The sequence below is a fragment of the Malaclemys terrapin genome, chromosome 8 (genome assembly GCF_027887155.1).
Source record: "Malaclemys terrapin pileata isolate rMalTer1 chromosome 8, rMalTer1.hap1, whole genome shotgun sequence".
NCBI lineage: Eukaryota > Metazoa > Chordata > Testudines > Emydidae > Malaclemys > Malaclemys terrapin.
Window position 1 is genome coordinate 13202545 of NC_071512.1, and position 20283 is coordinate 13222827.

General features: G+C 41.9%; 1 protein-coding gene across 2 annotated transcripts in view; it reads left to right on the forward strand.

Moving 5' to 3' along the window:
• The first annotated feature begins 1051 nt into the window (after positions 1-1051).
• FSTL4 (follistatin like 4) overlaps positions 1052-20283 on the forward strand; it is a 471972-nt gene continuing 452740 nt past the window's right edge. For both annotated transcript variants that reach the window (XM_054036449.1, XM_054036450.1), the window contains exons 1-2: positions 1052-1135; positions 11054-11189. In XM_054036449.1, coding sequence (XP_053892424.1) covers positions 11064-11189 — 126 coding nt within the window. In that variant the 5' untranslated portion in view covers positions 1052-1135; positions 11054-11063. The remainder of the gene's footprint in view (positions 1136-11053; positions 11190-20283) is intronic.

Below are 20283 nucleotides of genomic sequence, written 5' to 3' on the forward strand. Positions count from 1 at the left end.
AGCTATTGTCTTGAGTGATCTCTTCAGCTATGAACGGTAAAAATTAAAAAGTCACCTATTGTGGTCTCCATCGGCCTGATTCACAGTCGTTTACACCAGAGCAAAGTGGGTGTGACAGGCTGTATTCCGAGTTCAATAGCTCCTTTACAAGCATTTGGCCCCGATGTAAATGGCCACAAGATGCAGCGCAATGGAAAATCGTGCCGATTGTCAATACGCTTGTCTGAATACTATGACTTTCCAGCTGAAAGGCAAAGTGACAAATGCTCCTAGTGAAGAGGAGAAGGTTATTAAAAGCACCTGCTATCGGCCAATGCCAATGTGGGTTAGAAACAGTAACGAATTAAGCTTGACTATACCACGAGGAGGGTGGTATCATCCCCATTGTACAGGTAGGGAAACTGAGTCACAATGGGGCGCAGCACCTGGGTCAAGGTCAAAGTGAACTGGAGCTAGGAAAAAGCCCCTGGTTCCTAGTCCTGCCCTTCAGTCACATTGGATGTGGGGCTGGCTCTAGCTTTACCCAGCCCTGCATAAAAGCGGATTGTCACTCGGCATTCTGCTCCGAAAGCGCTGCTGACGGATCCTCTGTCTGGCTCGGGCTGCGGCTCTCTGATCCCTCTCCCTCCCCTCCCACCCGCCCTACCTGGCTCTCCTGGAGAGGGAGCGCCCGCCTGGCGGCGTGCGGGACTCGCTCCTCCCCGGCTCCCAGCCCCGCTCCTGAGCCCGCACAGGTGTCCGCTATTGGGTAGAATATGCAAATGATTGGGTGACGTCAGGCAGCTCTGGTCCAAGCAGCAGAAATAAGGCAGGATTCAGCATTTACACCTCCTAGCTCCTGGATTGCGACTGACACCAGCGCCAAGACTGTGTTGTGATTTTTTTTTTTTCGATTTTTTTTTTCCCGGTCTTTCGTTTACTCCCCCTTGGTTTTTCCTCCTTCAGGCTCCAGCCTTTCATGATTTCCTTCCCTCTCCCCCACAAACGCTCCTGCAGACTTCTGTATCCTTCCTCCCCATAAGGAGATTAAAAAAAAAAAAAAAACACACACCAAAACTCTGACATCCTTTTCTTCTTCTTCTTCCAGCTGCTACAGGCTTTAAACTGTGCTCACTCTGCCACGGGAATACTACAGGTAAGTGACATGCTAGAAGCCTCTGATTCCATGGGGCTGTGCGGGTAGGGGAGGGAGATGCATGAGCAGTATACCCTCGCCCCCCAGGAAGGTTAATGTATCAGTGTTGTGGGGTTTTAAAACGATCTCCTGTTCCTTCCAGTGTCCAGCCAGATGTAGGCTCGCAGGGGGCTTGCTGGTCGCTGTGGTGTTAATTCAGGGTCCCTAATGATGACTGGCAGAGTTTGCAACATTAACTTAGCGGCTGGTAGCCTTGGTTGCACGGAGCAATTTCTGCTCCGGGATGCAGCGTAAGGGATGTGGTTGGGGGGAGGGAGGGAGCGGCAGTAAGGGGAAGGAGGAGCAGCTTTGGAGGTGCAATACTTTAACCCCCGTGCACCGGACCCTGGACCCCGAAGCCCAGGGCAGTCTCTGGAGGTGGGGGTGCAGTCCCAGGCTTGCTATCTCTCTCCGGGTCTCCGCGGAGCATTTCTTGGTGTGTGCATCGTACGCTCGCAGGGCTTAGGGGAATGAGCACCAGAAGCTGTGGGGGGAGAGGGATGAGCAGCCGTTATGGCATCTGACAGTTCATTTTTTGCAAAAGCTGCTTATCCTGCATCTTCCCATGGGTCTGCCCTTGCTCCAGCTCGTGTTTACAAGTTCGACTGTCTTACAAGTAACTGCAGAGGCAGCAAATCGGAGAGGAGCAGGGAACCGTGTTTGAGCCTCCCATGCCAGGGGGCCGTCAAACATAGCCAGCTCGAAAAAGAGCCGGTTCTAACCATATCCTAGAGAAACGGAATTGCTCTGTCCCCTTCTCTCTTTCCTCCCTCGCTGCCTGGCTCTCCTCTAGGGCTCAGGTCGCTCGGCTCACCCTCTTCATCTACTCAGCTGACCCTGATGGAAACCTGGGGTTAGCAGCAAGACTTTTTGTTAGGGCCCCAGGGAGCAGGGGACGGACCAGGCGGCAGCCCGGTTGCCTTGCCGTTTGTGGAGCGATGAAAAATTAATCGTGGGATCCTCTCGCCGCAAGCTAGTCGGGCTCGGAGAAAGCTGCCTGGGTCGGTTTCCCCACTGAACGCATCTATATGCAGTAGTTAGAACAGCTGGCTGGCTAGAGACACTCTAAAGCCAGCAGCACTTCCACTGCGTTCTCAGATAACGTTTCCAACTCTGAGAGCTGTCCTAGTACCCTTCCTCTTTCGTTCTGGGGGCTGAGCAAGGAGCTAGGAAATCTTGGCCATACACGTCCAGGTTCTCCCCCTCCTCCGTGCCCCATAAACAACCCAGCCTCCTGCGTATATTTACACACACACACACACACACACACACAACTCAGTACCTTCTAATCCGGTCTCTCTTGAGTTACTTGGTAATGGACTCCTGAAATTATTGGAGAGTGGTTGGGGTTGTTTTTTTTGTCACTTGTTCCTCCTTCCCGTCCACACCAACCTCCCCCCCCCCCTTTTTTTTTTACCTTTTTGGCAGGGGATTTAGTTTTAGACGCTGTCTTGCTTTTGAGATAATCAGCAGTACTTTAAGGCAAGGAGTTAGCTTAATTATGGGAAGCCAAAGGCAGGCTGAATTCCACAGCACTGAACTGTATAGAAAGCTGACATCGGAGGGAGATCTTCCTCTGGGCTTCTGAAAGTGTATTTATACGTGTGTATGTCTATTTACCTAGTTTGGAAATATTTCCCCTTGGTTATTAGATGCGATCAGGCTGTGGGCGGGGGCGTTTAGCGTTTGTGTGATGGTTTAGTTCACAGAATTCTTTAGGGTCGTGTCTCCACATGTAACGTGGCACGCGAGGGGGGACTCGCGGGAGGGAGTCCTGGGTTGTTCTGAAGTATTTCCCATCTCATTCAGGCTGCAGCGCAAAAGAAATATGACCCCTTCCCAGGGCTCGGATTCTTTTTTTTAAAACCTCTCCTTTGCTGAGCAAGAATCCAGGAAGGCTGCGTTTGTGTTTTGAAACGGAAAATGGGAGTGTGAGCTTGTTCCGTTCCCTGCAAAAATCCATGTGCGAAAGAGCTGAACGACCATAGCTCTCCCGCGACACCTCTTGATCTTCACGAAATAGATCTGATGGTGTTAGGGACGGGTGGGTTGAAGAGAAAACACAGCCGCCCTTCGGGCTTTCCTGAGGACAGGAGCTGTCCGCGGGCTGTGGTCCTGACATTTTCCCTGCCGCTGCGTCTTTTCGCGGGATTTGGCCCCTAGGTGTCGCCTCGGTGGTTGTTCTGCCTTTTACCATTGTAACAAAATGGTTCTTTTAAAAAACTTGGAATTTACTAAAATCCACCCGTGCCCACTTGAAGAATTTGTGACAACCAGGTCTCTCCCCGCCCCTCCCCTCCCACTCCACATTTCCTACACGGGATTCAGCTCCTTCCAACCGGAGCACAAATTTAAGGGTAGAAAACAATCATCAGAGCGTAGTGTAGATCGGAAATTGCCCCATAGCTCGAAAGAGACACTGCTCCCTACCAAACTAAAGGGGATATTAATGATTATCTTCAGAGAAGCCAGGAAGATGAACGCGGAGATATGCAAATCAAGTTTTCCCCTTTAGATAAATGTAATTAGTACTGGGAATGGCTGGTTGAGTGTGTGTGTGTGTGTGTGTGTGTGTGTGTGTATGCGTGTAATTTGCCTCTGTGTGTGTGTGTGTGTGTGTATTTACAAACCTGTTATCTTCCTATAGATCTGGGTTATTTAGCTCATGGTAGCACTCAAAATGTGCTAGGTGTTTTCCAAACATAGAGTAAGACCCCAGTCTCTGCCCTGAAAAGCATACAATTTGAAAAGGTAAATGGCAGTAATAGAAAAGCACAACTCCCCCCGCCCCCAAACCTTAAGGTGGAGAAAACAGTAGCTACCTGCTAGTCTGCACACGTGTGTTAAAGTTAAACATACTCAGTTTTAGCTCTTTCAAGCTCTCTCTGTGTGACAGTGAGTGCATTTTTATAGATAGTTAAACTGATAAATGGTAGAGCAGGTGTTCTCAAACTGAGGGTCGGGGTCACAAGGTTATTACATGGCAGGTCATGAGCTGTCAGCCTCCACCCCAAGCCCCACTTTGCCTCCAGCATTTCTAATGGTGTTAAATATATTTAAAAAGTGTTTTTAAGTTATAAGGGGGGTAGCACTCAGAGGCAGCTATGTGAAAGGGGTCACTAGTACAAAAATTTGAGAACCACTGTGGTAGAGGAACCAACCAGAGTGAGAAGGCTTTTGATTAAAAGTTTAGATATTAAAAAAAAAAAATGGTGACGGGATCAAATGTGGTCAACCAACTAAAAAGATGTCACCAATCTTGAATCAACACAACTGGGTCAATGAGAAGCGATACTGCTCAAAGTTGACTCTCAGGAACTTTCTTAAACCTTGGGCCATAGTCTATTGCCCTTAACCAAGGTCAACATCTGTATAATGCAGCATACAAAGAGAAGAGGGACTGTGTGTTCAGAAAAGGGTCCACTTTCCCACCCAAAATAACAGTAGAATTGCACATCACTTCTCCAGCTGAGGATGACCTTGAACCTGTGATCTTTGCATTCATGATTTACCACCACTTACCCTGCAACTGACATTGAAGAATGCTGAGTTAATAAAATATCTGGCTCCTCTCCCTTTTAAAAGTCTTATTTATGGATTGTGCAAACAGCTTTCCAGGATTATTGACCCTTATCTAGTCAGTCATGTGGGGGTAATGAAGTGATATGGTGGAAAAACACTTTCCTGAGCATAACCACAAAACAAACCATGGGACTAAACCTTGTGGAAAGATCACATCAGAGGTGATCCAACAGTTGAAGATGCAAACCGAAGGTCCAGTCCTGCAAGATACTGAGGGACTCCTGAATGTCCTTCACTCCTGTTGATGTCAAAAGGACTTGAGGTTTTCAGAATCTCTCCAGTAGTATATAGTACCTTGCAAGAATGAGCTTTAGACAGCAATCGAAACAGCTCTCAACAGAGTATTCAGTTATTTAAAATTTGTACAAATGCTCCCTGTCTTAACTAGGATGTGTGTCACAATTTTACATATTGCACTTGGTACCATTTAGGCATCTCATTCATCAAAATTGAAGTATTAATCAGAGATAGTGTAGATAATTAATTGGAAATGTAATTTTAACGTCGTTATGGTTTGCTGAAAGGTTACCTTAGAATGATTTTTCATGACTACTTTCTTAGATTTAGTAGCATTTTACAAAAATGACGGGTATCAAAATGATTTTACAGGTCACAGAAACACTCACTAATTATATAATAAATCAAACTTGAATCTTATATCGAAGGAACTAAGGGCCAGATTCTCAGCTGGTGTAAAGTTATGACACCTAATTATTTGGCCCTAAAATTTTCTCTTATAATAACCGTCATAATTTTAGGAAGCTAAGATACAACTTTTTCTTTCTAATGTAGGTTTGGCTGAAAAAAGATTAGTATCTTACAATAGTTCTCATCTTTCTATATCTTTAGAATGAGATTCAGCTTAAAAACCTGAAAACAGCTGCATTAAGAGGTCATTCTTAAGCTCTTATTTGTATTATAGCAGCACATCTGGGACCCTGTCATGATTCAGGGGCCCAATTGTGCCAGGCACTATCCAAATAAGGGATTCTTTAGAGTGGTTTTTCTTTTAATTATGCCAGATTTCTGCCACCCTTATGCTTTGTAAGTACTCATGGGGTAAAGAACTACTGTCCAGGAGTATCAAGTATCAGAGGGGTAGCCGTGTTAGTCTGAATCTGTAAAAAGCAACAGAAGGTCCTGTGGCACCTTTAAGACTAACAGAAGTATTGGGAGCATAAGCTTTCGTGGGTAAGAACCTCTTGCATCTGAAGAAGTGAGGTTCTTACCCACGAAAGCTTATGCTCCCAATACTTCTGTTAGTCTTAAAGGTGCCACAGGACCCTCTGTTGCTTTGTCCAGGAGTAAACATTTTAAAATCTTGCTCAGTTTGGGGGAAGGAACCTTAAATGAGATGTTTATATAGGTTTCATGTTGCATCTTCAACTTAAATTATTAGGCCAAACTTATCCCAGATGTAATTGTACTGTAGCTATTGCAGATATATCAAGCATGAATGTGCCCCCCCCAAATTCATCCATTCTTAAAACAAAATTAGATTTACTGAGAGTTTAATTATAAATTATCTAATATATTGGAATCGTTTTCCCCTTGTTTGCACATAGGTTATGAAGAGTAGGTGTGTGACAGATTTTTCTTAGCTCTCAAGAGATTTCTAGTGTTCAGCCAAGCACTTTGTTCAGTAGTTGTTCTTTTTATACAGATCATCTTGCCTAGGCAAGTCCAGACTGAGAGACTTGCATGGAGAAGGACTGCCCATGTGGGCTTATGTTTTATATATTTGTCTCCCAAATTAGGAGAGAAAACTGGTGGCACATCGCCAATGATGGGCCTGATCGAAAGCCCATTGCAATCAATGGATGTCTTCCTACTGAATTCAATGAACTTTGGATTATCATTTAATTTTAAATTTCATTGAGCATTATACAGCCATTTAAGATGCAGTGTTTGAGAATTAAGGGCCAGATTCTGCAAGGAGCAGGGCTGCTCTTATTTAACTATCTCAACCCTTAACTGAAGCAACTCCGTGCAAGACTATGCTGCTGAGCTCCTCCAAGGATTTGGTCCCAATTAAATTCCTAGCATCTGGGATTTATGACAAAATGGCAATTTTTGCTCAATTAAGGATCACAGAACTTGGCCCATATTTGTATTTCTGGCATCTGAATGAACTAACCCAGAGCACGCACAGATCTATACTGTGTATTAATATAAATGTCAGTATTATGAGTAAAACTAATTAAAATATTGCCAGGCAGTGTTGCTATAAATTGAATTGAGAAAGATACAAGTTGTTCAAATCACATTAAACTCTATTGGTGTTATTGGAAGGCAATTGTTGTGCTGGTAGTTTTAATGTTGTATGCAACTATTCTCACCTAATCTGAACAATTTAACATCATGTTTCCATGCAGTTAGTTACCAATTCTAACTGGGCACGGCTAGTTCTTTGATGTTTGAGCTCTGGAGTCATAACTTCAAACTGCAGATACGTCAGAAATCTCCAGAATTGCAAAATGAAATTGTTCTATTTGTTGTGATTGTATCAACAAATGATACAAAATGCCTCTATAAAAACGTAAGAAATAGGACTGCGGTACCAGAGTGGTTTAGAATATAATATATTTGTAGCTTATTGATATAGTGGCTTTGGTTTATTACACATTTATTTATGGCTCTAATAGCATTACATCTGAGAGTTTCTAATTAAAATTTAGAAAGCCTAATAAATTCCGATTTCACCCTGATCTCTTTCAATTGATGGTGTTTAGAATAGTATTGAGGAATAGTGAGGACTTAAGTGCGCTGATGAGTGTGTAGAGCAACTGTAATTGGTGTTTTATTGACAGTACACATTCGGGCAGACAAAATATCTAAGACCAAATTCTGCCCTGGTGTACATGGGCATAAGCTTTGAAATCCATGATGTTAGATCAGGACCAGTTATAGTCCTTTACTTGTTTTACAACATTTTTGTATCACTGACTTGCTATCTTTCAAGGGCCCTATTTACCCTGGTGTAACTCTATTGACTTCAATACGGTCACTTCTATTTACTCCTGGGCTTAATTTGGTGACTGCCATGTAACTTGATAATGTCTGGTGTTCAGTCCTACCATAACCAGTATGCTTGCATCTTTCTATAGAATCTAGTCTAGCTTTCCCCTGAACCACCATATTGCAGGGTTGTGGGGTTTTTTTTTAATGCAAAACAAGGAATAATTGGCAGTTTCACCTCATCATGCTTTGAGGAGACTTTTATTTTTTTTTAATTTGAATTTAAGATTGGAACAAAACCAAACTCAGGAAGATGGTGGAACATGTATCATTCCCTGTCAAGCCCAACCTGAAAACCAGGCAAACAGTAATGCCACCCTGGACTGTTTACCTTTTTGCCTGGCGCCCTTGTCCAGACAGAAATTCCTCCTTTAATGGGGCAGGCACCTTTTGGAGTCCCTGGCAGTGTACTGCCAATTAAATGCTGCTGCTCAAGAGTTAGGAGGAAGCCTGGGGGGTGGGAAGGGTTTCAAAGCCAACTCTAAGGCACATGCCTGGAGAGGCTGGTGCAGTGTGAAAACAGAACTGCTGCCATTTCACGGTCCGCCAGATGGAATGATTTTGGAGGATCTGCTGTGAGGAAATCTTGGAAGGGTTGTCTCTCCTTCCTGGGATACTGCCACAGGACGAAGTGATCTGGGCCATAGCTTGGTAAATAATCTCATAAGCTCTCTTTAAGAAGTAGAACTCTTTATTAACTCAGTGCAGATGCATGTAAAATACATTAAGACCCTGATCCTGCAACTAGATCTGTGTAGATTGACTCCCTATACCAATGAAGAGTCCCAGTGAAAATATTGGGGGGTCCACACAGGAGCTGGGGTCTTCCTCTGCAGACTAATTGGTTCAGTTCTTGCACAGATGGGAAATGCCACTTCCTGTATCTCCACTATCACTTTCTGCAGTTTCCTAGGCTTTTCTTAACGCCTCCTCCATCCAAGAATTGTTCAGCCCAATCCTACTTAGTCTATGATCTCAGCCCCAGATGGTATGGGAAATGTGTATCTGCTGAAGTCAGATGTGCATAGCAAACAGTAGGAAGCAAATTTTCTGTAGACACCTTTGCAGTCAACCATCGTGAGGCCTTAGAGAACTGAACTGAGTATAGATCTCTTTTAGAAGCACCTAAGACATGGGAGCACATGTCCTATGGACTGTCAACAAGACTTTTGTTCTAAGGCCTAGATTTTTTTTTTTTAAATGTACTTAGGCATTGCTCCATTCAGCATTGCAAGACCTAGCTGACTTCGGAGCCTAAGTCCCTTTGAATTTCCTTTTAATATATGTTTTATTCTATATAAATTGTATGAATTTCAGTGGGACTTATACAGTGCAGCATTGAGCAAATAGGGCCAGATTTTTAAAGACATAGAGGTGTCTAAGTCTTTAAGGCTCTCAAGACAATTCCCTCCTTTTCTTCACTATATTATAAACTTTTGTTCCATGTGTGACGGGTTGGACTCTCCCCCTCTCACCCCTCCCCCCCCCCGTCCAGGATGCCACCCGATATGCTAGGGTCCCACTGGTTCCGCCCGTTCCACCAGGCTGGTTTTCCTCACCTTGTCCTAGCTGTGCCAGTCTCTCAAGCCTTCTATAGCACACACACACACAGGTAAGGCCACACCCAGCTGCAGACACAGACTGAAGTCAGCTCTGTGTGAGAGGATTCACCCAGAACTCATATGCACACCCTCTTTGGGGAGTAAACCCAAAATAATATTGTCTTGTGCTGTATAGAAAGATCTGCACAGCGCAGGCTCATCAAAATTTATCCTCTCCCTCAGTGTGGAGAGAGAGATATGAATTGCACAAACTGGGTTTTGGAATAAACTACTAACAAGTTTTCTTAACTATAAAAGGTAGATTTTAAGTGATTATAAGGGATAACAAACAGAACAAAGCAGATTAGTGAGCAAATAAAACAAAACACACAAACTAGGCTTAATACACTCAAGAAATAGGTTACAAAATGTAATTTCTCACTATAAGTGTTTTAGGCAAGTTGCAGAGTTTCTGTAGCTTAGAGTTCCAGTTATTTCTCTTTACAGACTAGACTCCTGCTTTCGTCTGGACTTAGCCCTTGCCTTTCCCTCAGTTCAGTTCCTTTGAATCTTCAGGTACTTTCAGCAGTCTTCCTTCTTGGGCAGGAAGGCAATGGAGAAGAGACCTGTTTGCCTTACTCCCCAGCCTTAAATAGAATTTACATAAAGTGGGAAGCCTTTGTTTCCAGTGGGAAAGTACTAACTGTGTCCAAGGTGGTACTTTTTATCAGGCAACATTATCACCTGACCTTGCAATGTCAAAGTAACCATGAAACCAATTTTATTTGCAATGTCCACGGGAAGGAACTCCTGGAAGATGGGGGATCCACATCTTTGAAGACTCATTGTCTTTTTCCTAATGGCTCATTAAGGCTGATTGCTTACTGTCTGGTGGGCATCTCCAAGTGTAACCACAGTTGTAATTGTTATATAGTCAACATTCCTAACTCCAGATACAGAAATGATACATGCATCCAAATTGGATAATCACATTCAGTAAATCACAATCTTTCCAATGATATCTTACATGAGCCATATTGTATACAATATATCTTAGTTATGCCCTATTCATATCATAAGCATATTTCTATAAAGAATATGGAGTGTCACATCACACTATGTATTCCTGTAGAGGCTGTAATGGGATAGGCCCTTCCTGTACACACAAGGACAGCTCCTGTTCTGCATAGGCACAGAGCTCCTCCCATGTGGAGCAGCTTGTAGAATCAAGGCCTGTGAAGATGAGCAACACATGAAGGGCAGGGATAAACCATCCTCTTCTCTTTATCCCATTAACTGGGGTTTGGGTCATCATGCAACTTCCACCATCTTTGTCTGTCCAAGGTGGCACTAAGATCCATCTGTTGACCATCTTCTTTTATTCAATTCATCCACCACTTCCTCAGCTTTCCTTGGGGTCTCTTTTCTACCACCCTCTTCTTTTCTAGGTCTCCTTCATTCAGTTGTACATCAAATAACTAAAATAAAGGAGCATTTTTCAAGGGAAAATGCACATAACTTGGCCCGTGTACCCATAGGAACTCATTATTCCATTATGTATGCTGTGTGAGTGTAAATAGTTCCACAAGTAATTTTTAAATGTATAGCTGCCATAAATTAGGTGAAATTTCAGCTGAACTACTGAATCTCCAAGCTGCGTTAGGGGGGAGGGGTTGTTTTTGTTTCTGTAGTTTTTTTTCACATGATGGTTTGATAGTTGTCATCTTGTTCTCAACAGACTTGAAATAATGAAATCAAGAAGCTTTTGGTCACTTCTGGTGTTGCTTGAGGTCTTCCTGTCCGTCACTTGTGGGTGGATGGAATCGGACAGGATCAGAAGGCTTTATGCGGATGCAGGGAGATTGCAACAAAAGGTACTGTGAATCAGCTGTCATTTCATGTTCTCTCTAATGCTGCTTTCAGCTTTTTCAATGTGGTATGGGAAAAGCAGCGAGGGTCACATGGTGAAGATAAATACTTGCTGAGGGGGACAATGACAATACTAACGGTGAGCTATATGTTCTATAAAATAGAAGGCTTCACTTCTTCTCCCCACCTGTAGTTTCTTTTCTTAGTATATTACAGAAGTGTTCAAAGTCTCCAAGTGTTATACAAACACACCGACCTTGTCCCTACCCTACATATGGACAGTCACCTGAGGATCTAAAATCTTAGAAATTGGTATTCTCATTTTACAAAAGGGGATGCTAATCCACAGTTATTTTCAAGTGGCTTGCCAAGATCCTCACTCAGAACCTTCCCACATTTCATTAGATTCCCCAGACCTGAGGCTTGTGATGTAATATGGGAAAATGGACAGGATTTCTAAAGGTATAATAGTTCATCATTGCTTACTATTACTAAGACTGCATACAGTCAACAGAGTAACTTTATCGTGTGTTATTTGATCACAAGGCATGACTTCTCATTCATTATTATATAATTGCAATGCACTCTTAAACCGACAGGCACCAGGCTTCTGGGAACTGTGCAAGTAACTGAATCTGTGTTTTCATTGCTGAAGTTAAAATGTTGGCTTTCTTTGCAATGATTAAACAGAGACTCTCTATAAACTCTGAATAGCATTCTGCATCAGTATTTCAAGGTAAAAATATTCAAACTGTGTCCTTATCAGAGTTCTTGATGTGAATTTGTTCATCATAATAGGCATGTAAATATCTATTTAAACTTATTTTTAAATAATGAGGCCCAGACCAAACTTGTGGGGAGAACAAGAACATTACTGAACATTTTTTAAAAGTACAGTGAGAATGATGAAACTCTTTTTTTATTTTATTATATTTTTACTTCCTATTTATCATGAATTTTCTAACGAACTGCCTTGTTTTCAAAATGAGTGACTTTTTTTTCAAATTGGCAGACTCTTGAAGCAGTTGTTTAATGGCCTACTTGAGGCATGTTAATTGTTACATCACAGATTCTGGACCAAATATTAGCCATTTAAAGTATTTTTATGAAGGAACAGCCAGCAAGGCATTTTTATATTTAAGAATGTTGGTTTTTCTCTGTGTGCGCGCACGTTCATCTCTCAATAAGATGGTTTACATGATGGGTTTCTCAAGATATACTATAAGTACACTTATTATTCACTGCTGGATCACTTCAAAAAAATCAATTCTGACCGAGTTGGTGATGACACTGCAAAGGTTGGCACTCTGTCTCTCATGCTCACAGGCACTGTTTCCGTGATTTTTAGAGCAACAAAAATCTTTTACTGCTTTCAGCTCTCCTGCCTCTACACCCCCACCTACATCATGCCATCTATTTTTCTGCTTTCAAGCCCTATGCAGGATACTAGTGCTTGTAATGTTAAATTAATTTAGCACGTGTGCTTTAAGATCCACTCTCATGTCTTTTGTTTCAAATTGCTTTTGCTTTCTTTTTAAAGATAACTAATTGTATCTTGCATGCGTTTTGGATTTAGAAACCGTTGTGCCATTCTTCATGAAGTACATGCTTATTAGAAATTTGACTTTCTAAAAGAATGTTACTCCTAGGAGTGAAATTCATTAATCAAATGATTTAGTATCATAGTTTTATATTAAAATACTTGAAAAACATTCATTCATTTGATCTTGCTCTAAAACCATAAAGTTATTACCCCAATTACTTGATTTGGCTCAGGGTGAAAAGATCTAAGCTCCTGATGTATTTGTTCAAAGATTTGTAAAAGATTTATAAGAAGTGTGAATATTATTAAAATATTGAAATGTTTTTATGTACAAAGGCTGTAGTTGAAATAGCTTCAAGGGGTATAACATTTATAAATGCAGATTAAATAAAAAAGTAGCAGCACAGAAGGCTTGTTCAACAAGCAATACTGTTTGTACAGTGAGGAAGAGAATACCAATAGGAATTTGAAAACAAATTACATGCAACTCTATTCCAGACAGTCAATGGAATTGTGAAATAGCCTGCCATTCTCTTTTAATTTCTTTCAGAATAAAGGCATTTCACCCTTTCAGAAAGTACAGCTTGTTCATGCCACTGTTTATCACAACAAAAACTATTTGGGAAGTTCCTATTCTCTCTTGGTTATATTTGCTTCTGTTTAACTTCGGTTTTATTTCCTGTCCTATAACATCAGCAACTTTACTGTTCTAGAAATGGAAACCTTGTAGTTTCTCACAGATCATGGATTTAAACCCGTGACAGTCAGTTGCTTTGTCATGGTGGTGGTTTGTTCATAAGAAATGTTTATTAATTATCAAACAAATGGTTTCTGACTTATATATAATTGCTGTAATTCTACTAGAAGACATTCAAACCATGGAATGATAAATGGCAAAATTCCTAAGCTGTAACTAACTAAAATTACATTTTAAAGTTAATTTTCTTAGAATAAGAAAAGGGCTATTTCACAGGTCAAATGATCTCAAGTTAATTTTGTAGAGAGTTTAGTTCAAAATATATCAAAACAAGGGTAAGGGACCCAGTAAGGGTCCCCCACCTTTACAAGTGTTTGCTCTGATCTACATAGGCGCCAGTTTACTGAATCAAAAATGTATTGCTTAATTTATGTTCAAATTCCTGAATCTATTTCTTGCTGGTCTATAGTAGAACTTCTTGTGTTTGTGCTTTGAATTTATAAAGCACAAGCAAGATTTGCGGCTATAGACTGTGCCCTTCATGTGTGATATGTATTCACCCTTATGTCCAAGAAATCTAAATCTATATTATCATGGCAGTGTGTGTTTTCCTGATGCTCAGCAATCCCTTTCCTTAAAAGTATAGGACCTTCTTGAGAAAATGAAATCATATTTCTTCTTTGAGTAGTACTTTAATTAGAATAGTAACAATATGCATACACATTTATTGGGTCTAAGTGCCTGTGGCTGCATAATGAATTAAAACTAATACCATAACTTATTTTTAAAACACATTATTATTATTATTTATTAAGCACCAGCTGAGTGCTCAGCAAGGTACATGATCCAGCGAGTCACAATTCTTCAGAAGCTCAGTCTTTAATAGCCTGATTCTACAAAGTGTCTAGAAGCTCTTGCAAGGTTCCGGGTGCCCTCTACTCCCATGAACTTCCGTTGGAGTTTAGAGAATTCACTTTCCCTGCAGGCGATCAAAAAGAGTCAACATGGCCAGGACACAGGAGGAAAATACATTGAGTCTTTTAGAGGAAGTTTCTCTCTTAGAACACTCACTAAAAGAGTTTAGCAGGGGTGGGTTTTGTGGACAAAGTAAGACTTAAACATTGGATGAGATTCTGGAATCCCAGAAGTTGGGAAAATCCCTAATAGCTGCTCTTTTACCCCATTGACATAAAAAGGCAACTGTCTGAAATCCACATACCTAAGAAAATTATAATGTCTTCAGTTTCAGTCTCCAGTAAGGCTGTCCGGAAAACAATTCCATTTTACACACAGTTTTGAGGTTTCAAAATTTGTTTTTGTTCCAACGTGGAGTAAAACCAAGACCTTTAGAAAATTGCATAACTATCCCCATAAGACATTGATACCCTAGAATAGCACAATTCAATCACCGCTCCAAATCAGGCAGAGCAGGGGCTAGAACGTGGGTTTCCCATATTCGCTGTATATGTCCTGACTATTGGGCTATCGGCTATTCTGGTCTCTCTTGTTCAGACCCGGAATTCCATCCTGGACCTGAGAAACATTTTAATCAAAACAGGTATGTTTTCCCATGAAATATTAAGGTTTTGGTGAAATGACCTTTTTTGAGAGAGAAAGATTTGTCAACTTTTTTTTTTTTTTTTTACCAGCTCTAGTCACAAGGAATCTGCTGACAAATTCTGTCATGTTAATAGGGAGGTATTACTAAAAAAATCAACATTGAACAACTGAGCTCTTAACATTTAGGTTGTTTTCGCATACAGCAAAAATGGTGAGTTATTTAAGATTAAATCATAACATATGGAATTTAAATATTTGCAGGCTTAAAAACACACACAATCAATCTGGGATGTTATGAAGCTTAAGTGTGAAATCTCAACCCTATAGAAATTAGAGAGTTTTGCCATTGACTTCAATGAGGCCAGGATTTCATCTTAAATTTTTCAGCATCCCAAAATAACAACCACTTTCCAAGTTCTAATATTCCTTAGAGGCTGCAAATCACATCTGAGCCAATGTATAACATCTTTGAAGTTTGGCTTATCTAAGAATGGGAATTTAATTGTTGTCTTTGGTGGTACAATATTCTCTACACTGCTTTAGCTCCTGAGGTCTTGATGATGTGCTTTAGTTCAGAATGCCAGAAAAGGCTACAACTTTATTGAGATGAAAAATGGAAGTATATTTTTCTGCTCTAAACTAGTTCAGAGTTGAGACACCTCCTTAAATGATCTATCCAAAAAAGCCATTCGGGCTCCTGGTGCCAGAACCATATGCCACAAATGCTGCTAAACCTAGGTTTAGCTGGCTTCCACCTGTTGCTTTAGATTCCAGCCAGCCCTACAGACAGATCCAAAGATGATTAGACATCAGAACTAGTAATGGGTTCAGGAGGTGTCCTTCAGCTTTGGATTGCCCTTAAACTAGAGCTTGAGTATGAGACTGATCAGGGCTAGCACTATGGTTTCATTACCTTGAATGATGGAAATATCACTAGATTGGATAATGTGAGTTGTCTACCATCTTCGCTGAAATCTTGCAAGAACAACTAAGAAAATAGGCTTATTTTTAAAATCAAACCCAGAACGAAAGTCTTATGGGGAGTTTACCACCCAAGACTCCAGTAAAAGTCTGCCCAGAAATTTTGAAGGAGTTTGGAAGCCAATGGGACTACTCACATGAGTAAGTTAGTCCCTGCAAGATCAGCCCCTATGCCTGTAAATTTAGGTCAGATGAAATTATAGTTTTCCCAGTGGGTCAAAAAAACTCCCAATATTCCCACCATCAATGTAGGGTTTTTAAAAGGGAAGAGCTATGTTTTATTTAGCATTAAATGTAGATGTTGCTCGAAGAGGGGAATTAAGTGAAAGTAATTATGTCAGTGAAAGGCAGGTTTTATACACATTGCTAATGTGTGGTATGAAAAGTTTTTTGCCATATTCCTTCAAGTAATGGCCAGACATCTTCCCTTTGATCTGTGGTGCTGACAAGATTATCACTGCATCTCTTTACTGAATAAGAATACTAATTCTGAATCTACATGCAGAATTTCCATCTGCTAATGGGAGTTCCTCAAACAAAAGAACATGCATCACTGCATATCAAATGGAAATGTTGTATTATGTTTTGTGGTACATTGCTGGCAAATAGCCCTGGACAATATTATCATCCTTTGTCAATGTAAAAATGGAAAATATTCTTGTACCATTACAGGTATTGCTTGTGGCTTTTTGTTTAATGGATAAAGGAAATATTTAAATGCCATTGATTGCTCATAATGTCTAGTGATTAGCATAGAAGATTTATTGACAGGACTACTGGGTTCTGTTCTTGGCTATGCCACTGAATGGCCGTGTGACCTTGGGGAAGTCATTTAATCTTTTTGGCTTACTTTTGCCACATCTGTAAAATGCAAAGTACTTTGAGCTACTCAAATAAAAGCCACTGAGAGCAAATAATGACATGCTGTTGGTGATGATGAATAATCCCTCAGGTGAAATTTACCTTGGTGCAGAGGACTCATAGGGCTCTACACACCATTTATGCTATGTGTAATGATTTAAGTGAACTGAAAAGTCTCGTGCAGACTGGAGTGATTTTTTTCCCCTTCCCCCATACTCCTAGATTCTGATACTGTTGTTCATACTGAGGAGTACCTTACTCAATCAGTGATTTCACTGAAATGCATGAGTTTACCTGTGGAGTAAGATGCTACTAACTGTGAATGAGGGATTAGAGTGTGGACATAATAATTAAATTTTTAAAGCTGTAAATAAAAGGAGGTGGCAATCTATCATCTAAAGAATCCAACTTCCTTGATCACTCGTGTGGATGGCTTTTACAATATTTGCATCACCTTGTATCCTGGATACCTATTTATTTACATAGCTAGAGAATATAACTGCCATTCATAGCTATTCTGCCATTTAAACTGTGGCATAAACAGAACTGCCATACATTTTAAATGATGCCATGATTTTCTCTTTGCTGGCATTTGGCAGTCGTCAGCTTACCAGAGCACCAATCATTTGCCTTGTTTATTACTTACTGTTTGCATGGCATCTGAGTCACTTAAAATTTCAGAAGGCAACAAATGTCACATAAGTCTTCATCACAACCATAAATAGTTATATGTGCACACCAGACTTCGATGACGCAAGTAGGCAGAGTGAATTGTCCATCTGGAACCAACATTGCACTCATAATGGTTTTTGCCTCAGGTCATGTCTAGGAGTCTTGATTGCTTGTGTTGGAGATTTCAAATTACCTATAGGGTCGAAAGGTCATTGTGCCTGCTCTTTCAGATGAAGATCCTAGCTTGCTATTTTAAACAACATAGAGGCCTATTTCACTTTTTGTGATATCCTTCCAGTGTTTCAAAATCCAATGAGTATTGCACTGTTATGGCTGAGTGTAATTCACCCCTTTGTAGAGGGCCAAAAGTAAAGGGAGAAATTATCCCAAAAGGACCTGAAGGTGGTACATAGACCTGTGCTGGCTCTCTTAAAAAGGGTGAAATTCACCTACATGCATAAGATTTTTTTATACTATAAAAAGGAAAACCATTTAATTTCCTACATATGAGTGACAAAAACAGAACTATATTCATTTAAATATAAATCTTTGAATAAGTAGCCCCCACTGTGTGTTTGTGATTTTTGGGCAGATTATATATATCAAAACCCCAGCCAATCAAAAAAAATCAAAAAACCAACAACCAAACCCTACTCCAAAACAGAATAATAAACATTAGGGTTTTTAATATTAAAATTGTAGTGCTTTAAATTTATCATCACTAGCTGCAAGATGGTCCCTTCCATTCACTTGCATTGGTTCAAAATACAAAACAGTAACACTTACTTACTTTTTTTGGATATTGAGCCTTTCCAAGGCTCGGGTTTTAATGAATTAGAGGCATTTGTTGCCAATTAGTTGTTTACTGCTATCATTCGTAAACTTCAATTGTGTCTGCAAAAAAAGTGGCAAAGACATTTTGAACGTTGGTTTTGTATTTATATTACAATTAACACATGATCTTGTCATCACTTATTTCAGGGCCCAAATTCGAAAAGACAAACCCAAATGAATGCCATTTGCTGAAGATTTAGACTGGATCCTATTGGCAAAGCTAACCTGACCAATACTGTATATGTATGTTGCCACCATCCTGGTGTGGCATGGTCATGTGAAGCTGGCAATTGTATGCAAAATTCAGCGTAGTCCAATATAACATCAGCCTGTGTAAAGTGATGCATTTATTGCTTTCATCTCCATGAAGAGTCTGATCTTGCAAGGTGCCGAGAACCTTCAGCACCCGCAGAATTATATTGTTACTCTGGAGTCTCCTTATAAAAGATAAGGGGCTGCTGACAGAGTGTTCTCTATGAGGATCCCATGACAACTTCCTCACCTGGGTCTCAGACAGCTCTAGTTTTGTGACCTTAAGCTTATGCTGCAAGAGCTATCTAATTGATAGTGTTTTTGGAGAGGGGTGAGGATATGTTCCCAAAATGACACTGGGTGGGTGTAGCTTAGGGTTACCATATTTCAACACTGAGAAAAGAGGACACTCCACGGGGGCCTGGCCCCACCCCAACACCGCCCCTTCCCCAAAGCTCCTGCCCCAACTCTGCCCCCTCCTCTGAGCACCCTGCATTCCCCTCCTCCCTCCCGCTCTGATCTTGGTTGGGGGTTGCTAAGTGCTTCCCTGCTCCCCACTCGCCCTGCAGCCTCTGTGACCCCTGCTCCCCACTCGCCCTGCAGCCTCTGTGACCCCTGCTCCCCACTCGCCCTGCAGCCCCTGCAGCCTCTGCGCCCCCCGCCTGCCCTGTCCCTGCACCCCCCGCCCCTGCAGCCTCTGAGACCCCTGCTCTCCACTCGCCCTGCAGCCCCTGCACTCTCCTGCCCCTGCAGCCTCTGCGCCCCCCGCCTGCCCTGTCCCTGCACCCCCTGCCCCTGCTGCCTCTGTGACCCCTGCTCCCCACTCACCCTGCAGCCTCTGCACCCCCCTGCCCCTGCAGCCCCTATGCCCCTGCCTGCCCTGCTCCCCCGCTCACCCAGCAGCCTCTGCCTGCTTCAGACGCTCAGCAGCGCGGGTCCCTGCAGCCCCGGCCGCAGCTTCCTTCCTGCCGCCGCGCACATTCCCCGGCCTGTCTGTCCCCGCGGGAAACAGCTCCTGTGGCGCTGGGTTCCGAGCTGCGCGGGGAAACGGGGCCCCAGGAAGGGTCCCCCAGTGGCCGGGGGGTCCCTGCCCAAGAGGGAAGCCCGAGCCCCACCTGAGCATTGTAGCTGGGGCAGCTGGGCTGCGCTGCGGACCCGGCGGATCATGCTGGGCGGACCCTGGCTTATGCCTCCCTATTTCCCCGGACATGTCCGGCTCTTTGGAAATTCCCCCCGGATGGGGATTTGAGCACCAAAAAGCCGGACATGTCCGGGGAAATCCGGACGTATGGTAACCCTAGTTGGTCTGGTTGAGTTGCCATTTTTGTCTGAATATTTGCTTTTTAAAGCTGCTAGGGGTAGTAGTATATTGTAACAGTCAGGCCACTTAGTCTTTGTTATAGACATTTTTATTATTTAAATCTAAATAAAATTATAATGGTGAATTTGAGATCATAATCTGGCCCAGTAGATTTACAAAAGGGATGAAGGGTGACCCACTATCTCAGAGTTTGGAGGGCCAGATTCTGCTCTTGTTGACTTCAGTGGGAGTGTTCAGCACCTTTGAAAATTGAAGACCCTTTTGCCACAGGTTGGACACCCATAAAGTGAGGTGCCAAAAATTAGTGGACACTTGAAAAATGTAGGATTTATCTCTCTTTGCCTCAGATTCCTTATCTTCCTGCATCACAGAAGATTT